The sequence below is a fragment of the Megalobrama amblycephala genome, linkage group LG1, assembly GCF_018812025.1.
Source record: "Megalobrama amblycephala isolate DHTTF-2021 linkage group LG1, ASM1881202v1, whole genome shotgun sequence".
Lineage (NCBI taxonomy): Eukaryota > Metazoa > Chordata > Actinopteri > Cypriniformes > Xenocyprididae > Megalobrama > Megalobrama amblycephala.
Genome location: NC_063044.1, coordinates 37,328,525 through 37,336,029, shown reverse-complemented (window position 1 = coordinate 37,336,029; position 7,505 = coordinate 37,328,525). Strand labels below are relative to the sequence as shown.

The 7,505-nt window shown below is 38.1% G+C and overlaps 1 protein-coding gene and 1 long non-coding RNA gene across 2 annotated transcripts; one reads left to right on the top strand and one right to left on the bottom strand.

Moving 5' to 3' along the window:
• The first annotated feature begins 2,971 nt into the window (after nucleotides 1-2,971).
• Nucleotides 2,972-4,233, top strand: LOC125268650. Its single transcript, XM_048190999.1, has 2 exons — nucleotides 2,972-3,175; nucleotides 3,374-4,233. The coding sequence occupies exons 1-2, from the start codon at nucleotides 3,090-3,092 to the stop codon at nucleotides 3,999-4,001; spliced, it is 714 nt and encodes a 237-aa protein (XP_048046956.1). The 5' UTR covers nucleotides 2,972-3,089; the 3' UTR covers nucleotides 4,002-4,233.
• A 21-nt stretch (nucleotides 4,234-4,254) lies between these two features.
• Nucleotides 4,255-7,477, bottom strand: LOC125268653. The gene is made up of 3 exons (XR_007184946.1): nucleotides 7,199-7,477; nucleotides 4,968-5,637; nucleotides 4,255-4,387 (listed from the first exon to the last, which is right to left on the bottom strand). It is a non-coding gene; the product is annotated as an uncharacterized LOC125268653 (long non-coding RNA).
• Between the last annotated feature and the right edge of the window lie 28 nt (nucleotides 7,478-7,505).

The following is a 7,505-nucleotide window of genomic DNA, read 5'->3' as shown; positions in this document are numbered from 1 at the left end:
GTGTACTATATGCTGCTCTCAGGGCTGCAGTACTCAATAGATTAATATCGCTGTTATTTTAGTGTACTATATGCTGCTCTCAGGGCTGCAGTACTCAATAGATTCATATCGCTGTTATTTTAGTGTACTATATGCTGCTCTCAGGGCTGCAGTACTCAATAGATTCATTTAACTGTTATTTTAGTGTACTATATGCTGCTCTCAGGGCTGCAGTACTCAATAGATTCATATCGCTGTTATTTTAGTGTACTATATGCTGCTCTCAGGGCTGCAGTTCTCAATAGATTCATTTAACTGTTATTTTAGTGTACTATATGCTGCTCTCAGGGCTGCAGTACTCAATAGATTCATATCGCTGTTATTTTAGTGTACTATATGCTGCTCTCAGGGCTGCAGTACTCAATAGATTCATATCGCTGTTATTTTAGTGTACTATATGCTGCTCTCAGGGCTGCAGTTCTCAATAGATTCATTTAACTGTTATTTTAGTGTACTATATGCTGCTCTCAGGGCTGCAGTACTCAATAGATTAATATCGCTGTTATTTTAGTGTACTATATGCTGCTCTCAGGGCTGCAGTACTCAATAGATTCATATCGCTGTTATTTTAGTGTACTATATGCTGCTCTCAGGGCTGCAGTACTCAATAGATTCATTTTACTGTGTTATTTTAGTGTACTATATGCTGCTCTCAGGGCTGCAGTACTCAATAGATTCATTTTACTGTGTTATTTTAGTGTACTATATGCTGCTCTCAGGGCTGCAGTACTCAATAGATTCATTTTACTGTGTTATTTTAGTGTACTATATGCTGCTCTCAGGGCTGCAGTACTCAATAGATTCATATCGCTGTTATTTTAGTGTACTATATGCTGCTCTCAGGGCTGCAGTACTCAATAGATTCATATCGCTGTTATTTTAGTGTACTATATGCTGCTCTCAGGGCTGCAGTACTCAATAGATTCATTTTACTGTGTTATTTTAGTGTACTATATGCTGCTCTCAGGGCTGCAGTACTCAATAGATTAATATCGCTGTTATTTTAGTGTACTATATGCTGCTCTCAGGGCTGCAGTACTCAATAGATTCATATCGCTGTTATTTTAGTGTACTATATGCTGCTCTCAGGGCTGCAGTACTCAATAGATTCATTTTACTGTGTTATTTTAGTGTACTATATGCTGCTCTCAGGGCTGCAGTACTCAATAGATTCATTTTACTGTGTTATTTTAGTGTACTATATGCTGCTCTCAGGGCTGCAGTACTCAATAGATTCATTTTACTGTGTTATTTTAGTGTACTATATGCTGCTCTCAGGGCTGCAGTACTCAATAGATTCATATCGCTGTTATTTTAGTGTACTATATGCTGCTCTCAGGGCTGCAGTACTCAATAGATTCATATCGCTGTTATTTTAGTGTACTATATGCTGCTCTCAGGGCTGCAGTACTCAATAGATTCATTTTACTGTGTTATTTTAGTGTACTATATGCTGCTCTCAGGGCTGCAGTACTCAATAGATTCATTTTACTGTGTTATTTTAGTGTACTATATGCTGCTCTCAGGGCTGCAGTACTCAATAGATTCATTTTACTGTGTTATTTTAGTGTACTATATGCTGCTCTCAGGGCTGCAGTACTCAATAGATTAATATCGCTGTTATTTTAGTGTACTATATGCTGCTCTCAGGGCTGCAGTTCTCAATAGATTAATATCGCTGTTATTTTAGTGTACTATATGCTGCTCTCAGAGCTGCAGTACTCAATAGATTAATATCGCTGTTATTTTAGTGTACTATATGCTGCTCTCAGAGCTGCAGTACTCAATAGATTAATATCGCTGTTATTTTAGTGTACTATATGCTGCTCTCAGGGCTGCAGTACTCAATAGATTAATATCGCTGTTATTTTAGTGTACTATATGCTGCTCTCAGGGCTGCAGTACTCAATAGATTCATATCGCTGTTATTTTAGTGTACTATATGCTGCTCTCAGAGCTGCAGTACTCAATAGATTAATATCGCTGTTATTTTAGTGTACTATATGCTGCTCTCAGAGCTGCAGTACTCAATAGATTAATATCGCTGTTATTTTAGTGTACTATATGCTGCTCTCAGGGCTGCAGTACTCAATAGATTAATATCGCTGTTATTTTAGTGTACTATATGCTGCTCTCAGGGCTGCAGTACTCAATAGATTCATATCGCTGTTATTTTAGTGTACTATATGCTGCTCTCAGAGCTGCAGTACTCAATAGATTAATATCGCTGTTATTTTAGTGTACTATATGCTGCTCTCAGAGCTGCAGTACTCAACAGATTAATATCGCTGTTATTTTAGTGTACTATATGCTGCTCTCAGGGCTGCAGTACTCAATAGATTAATATCGCTGTTATTTTAGTGTACTATATGCTGCTCTCAGGGCTGCAGTTCTCAATAGATTCATTTTACTGTGTTATTTTAGTGTACTATATGCTGCTCTCAGGGCTGCAGTACTCAATAGATTCATATCGCTGTTATTTTAGTGTACTATATGCTGCTCTCAGGGCTGCAGTACTCAATAGATTCATATCGCTGTTATTTTAGTGTACTATATGCTGCTCTCAGGGCTGCAGTACTCAATAGATTCATATCGCTGTTATTTTAGTGTACTATATGCTGCTCTCAGGGCTGCAGTTCTCAATAGATTCATATCGCTGTTATTTTAGTGTACTAAATGCTGCTCTCAGGGCTGCAGTACTCAATAGATTCATATCGCTGTTATTTTAGTGTACTATATGCTGCTCTCAGGGCTGCAGTACTCAATAGATTCATTTTACTGTGTTATTTTAGTGTACTATATGCTGCTCTCAGGGCTGCAGTACTCAATAGATTCATATCGCTGTTATTTTAGTGTACTATATGCTGCTCTCAGGGCTGCAGTACTCAATAGATTCATTTTACTGTGTTATTTTAGTGTACTAAATGCTGCTCTCAGAGCACTCAATAGATTCATATTACTGTGTTATTTTAGTGTACTTCATTTTTACAAACTCTACAGATGTTGACGTATCTTCATTCATTTTTAATTCCTTATCATGTAGGTCGATAATGATTGACCGTGACCTAAACTCGATGCCACAAGAAGAGTTTTTCCAACAGCCAAGGTTCTTCTTTGCTGGTTTCATGTACTCCAGGTAGGTTTATTAAATCTTTTGTACTTGAAAAAATTCTGGGCCTTTAATTGGCAGTATTGAGTTAAAATAAAGTCACAGACCTATTAATTTTGAAAAAACAAAATTCTAATTCAAATAAAGGTATTTGCTTTTTTTCAGTCATTTCATTTTTACAACAGTTTACTATTTCCTAACTTGTTCTTTTATTTCATTGTTCAGTTACCTGGATGACCTCACAGAAACTGGACGAATCAAAGGAGCAAACACTGAAGAGACCACTAATGCTGCCCATTCTATGATTGCAAAAGGCCTGGGTGCAAAAGTGGAGATAAAAAAATGGAGTGTGTTTGGTTCCACCCGACACAAGCACACAATGTCACAGTGTGGACTTGGTCATGCACAAATGCGACTGCAAAAGATTTCAATGTGGATGTGTGTGCAAACACTTAATTTTTTCACAGAACATTGCAGAGAAACAAGGACTTATAATTCAAGATCTTACAGCAGAAGTAGCAAAAAAATTGTTGACAGTGAATCCTACATCGGGGTCAATGAAAACCTTACCGTCTATCAATTTGATGGGAGTGTAGAAATTGTGAGTTGTAAAGGGACCAAATTTTGCACATGCATTGCAAATAGCCATGGAGAGGTATGTGTATGTATATTGTTTCCCAACATTCTGTACCCAACATCATCTGAGAACATATCTGATGATTCACACTGCTTTAGGTCCAGTGAGAGAAAACCAGTTACACTGCAAGCCATGCTTACAGATCTCCATGAGTGGAGCAAATCAGAACATTTTTGTGAGGATAATGAAGTGTACAGGTTAGTTATTTCAGTTTAATAAACTGTCAAAAAAAGAAAAGCGACTGTACAGATGCTTTGTATAAGAACAAATTGAAGGAACAAATATTAATTTGAAGTAATCAAGAAATAAAAAATAAAAAAACCCACACAATTCTTTTTAATGTTTTATTTTATTTTATTTTATTTTTTGTACAGCTGAACACTGCACATCAAGAAACAAGAGTTCGAAACAATGTGCAAGTAAATAAAATAAAGTGGGAAAAACCTTACTCGTGTGGAATCAGTGCTCTCATCTTTTCCTTAAGACATGCATCAATTAATGAAAAAGTGCCCTTTATAACAGCAGGACCAAGACCATGTATTGCCAGGTCAAATGTTTCCCAGTTATTCTCTAGAGCAGCCTTTACACCTTTCAAGATCTTCCTGCAATAGAAAATACAAAAAGCTATTTAGTTTTCCAGTTCAACTGATCATTGAATCATTAAGTTAAAGGGTTAGTTCACCCAAAAATGAAAATTCCGTCATTAATTACTCACCCTCATGTCATTCCACACCCGTAAGACCTTTGTTCATCTTCGGAACACAAATTAAGATATTTTTGATAAAATCAGATGGCTCAGTGAGGCCTGCATTGACAGCAAGATAATTCAGTGTCCAGAAAGCTACTAAAGACATATCTAGTTCATGTGACTTCAGTGGTTCAACCTTATTGTTATGAAGTGACGAGAATACGTTTTGTATGCCAAAAATGATAAAAAGACTTTATTCAACAATATCTAGTGATGATTTCAAAACACTGCTACATGAAGCTTTAAATCTTTACGGAACTTTTTGTGTCGAATAAGAGATTTCATCAAAAATATGTTAATTTGTGTTCTGAGGATGAACAAAGTTCTTACGAGATTGGAACGACATGAGGGTGAGTAATTAATGACTGAATTTTCATTTTTTGGTGAAATATCCCTTTAATGTCAAGTGTAGTAGTAAATTGTTATTAAATTACTTGCAGTCTTCTGTTTTGGCCATAGCTGCATGGACATTCCCCTCTCCTAAAGCCCCGGGTATACTCCACTTTCCGCGCCCGGACATGTCACACGCAGTCGCGTCCGCGCATCTTTCAAAGTATACTAAACCAAGGATGCGCACAGATGACCGAGTTCGACATATGCGCAGTGCAATTTTTTCTATACTATTATCAGACATTGTGTCATGGATATTCGCTGGGCAGGATCGGAGAAGAAAAATAGTGCAGCCACCATTGCAGCATAGTTCAGAAGATACACCAAGAGAACAGGAATCAAAAACGATGGAGAAGGCATGCTTTTGAGTTTACTCGTCTTGTTTTTGAGTTGCTCTTTACACACTCTTCTTCGACGACTGCACATTGTGCTCAGTACTGTGCGTATTGCCACCTAGTGGACTCTTCTGTCCTGCTTGCGCTTGCGCTGTTGCACGCGCACCGTCCGCACGGTCTCGAAATTTGGGCTGCACGCGGACGGGGTGTGCGGCCGGCCGCGAGCCCTCCGCATGACGAAAATTATGTCATGCGGACGGTGCATGAACGCAGACGGCTGAAGTATACCCGGGGCTTAACAAGGCTTGACCCACTCTTTTCTGGGGGATGTATTTTGTTGCCAGGTAATTTATGTCCCCAGACAGATCCTTGCATTCATCTAAAATACAAATAAACACAACAGCATAATTATTTGTAATAATGTCCAACTTACAAGCATTACAAAAAAATAACAAAAGATGAAGTATGTGGATACACTCACCGTCCACCTTATTAAGACCACCTGTATATTCATGCAGTTACCCAATTAGCTAATCATATGGTAGCAGCATAATATTAACAAAACATCAACAACATGCAGATACAGAGCTCCGGTTAATGATGTTCACATCAACTATCAGAATCAACAAAACAATAACCGTGGCATGGTTGTTGGTGCCATATTTCAGATCCTGCTGATATACTGGGATGTTTCTTACACAAAAGTCTCTGAGTTTGCACAGAATGGTACAAAAAATATTAAGTAAGCAATAATTATGGGGGTGCAAATGCCTAATCTGAGGCACAGAAACTGTACAGTTGAAAAAAAACCCCATCTTTTTCCGTCTTCAACTGTCCAGTGAGTCTGTGTGTAATGATCACTGTCTGTTCCTGTCTCTTCCCGGACTACATTCCCCATCATCCTCTCTGCCAGCCACATTCACACACTCCACACTAATCACCACACCCAGCTGCAGCTCATTACCAGGACTATAAAGGACTTTCACACACACCACCTCACCGCGAAGTCTTGTTTCCCCAGTGTGCAATTCTAAGCGTTATCTCCCTGTCTTCTTGTTTGTTACTGTTCTTGCCTGATTCCTGTTTACGACCCATTGCTGCCTGCCTCGATCCTTTGCCTGTACCCTGACTACGACTCTGCCTGTTCCTGTTTTGACCCTGCCTGTACGACCACGCTCACTTTTAATAAAAGCTCTGCATATGGATTTTACCTCGAGTCCCGCTTCGTTACACTGTGCCCATGAAATCTGCAGATTCTTATTCTTGGCTGCTGTTAGAGCCCATCCACTTTAGGGTTCAATGTCTTATACGTGCTAAGATGATTTTCTTCACACCACATTCATAAAGAGTGATCATGAGGTGCTGCCCCCCAGACCCCACCCAACTATTCTGTGTTGTGTGAGAAATTCTCAGGAGATCCATAGTTTCTGAAATACTGAAATTCAAATCAGCCCATCTGGAACCAAAAACCATGTCACAGTTAAAGTCACAGATCACATTTTCCCCATTCTGATGATTGATGTGCTTTTGACCTGTATCTGTATGATTTTATGCAGGGTGCAGTTGCCATATGATTGGCTGTTTGTATGACTCTATGAAGGAAATGGTGTACAGGAGTTCCTATTAAAGTGGACAGTGAGTGTATATTCCAAAACTGGTTGTAAAACATAGCAAGTCAGGCTATTAACATAATATATTGACCTATTTTGGTAAAACTGAACACCCCATAGTGGCAAGACAACTTGTCTACGATTATATTTACTTTTTATTTATATATATTTTAAAAGTATAACAATTCAGTTATAAGTAATGTGGAATTTCAGTGGAAGATATATTGTTATAAAATTTTACTATTATAAAGAAACATGATTCAAAACCACAAAACAAGGATACTGGTCTCAGAATTCCGTTTAAAGTTATTACTACTACTATATTTTTACCTTCACAAAGTTTGGGGTTCACCGCCAACTCCGCCAACTTCTCTATAATTTTCTTTTTTTGTCCCTTGGCCTTCCGTCGATAAGCCACTACAGTGTTTGGTGAGTAACTCTGGGGGAGAGCACCTCCTCTCCTCAGTTCATCTGATGTGACCAGGTATCTGAAATATCAATGTGTTATGTACATTATAATAATCCTTGAAAAGACAGAGGGCCTTTATCTTTTAAAAAAAAATCTCTTTAGAGAATCAAATACAAAAGAAATAAGGATTTGAACCATGCAATAAGATAATTTACTTGATTTTTAAAA

Excerpts from the sequence above, each read along its gene's own strand:
- LOC125268650 (XM_048190999.1), top strand. The coding sequence starts at position 3,090 with ATGATTGACCGTGACCTAAACTCGATGCCACAAGAAGAGTTTTTCCAA. Across the intron at positions 3,176-3,373 it reads GCTGGTTTCATGTACTCCAG|TTACCTGGATGACCTCACAG; the intron begins GTAGGTTTATTA and ends TTCATTGTTCAG.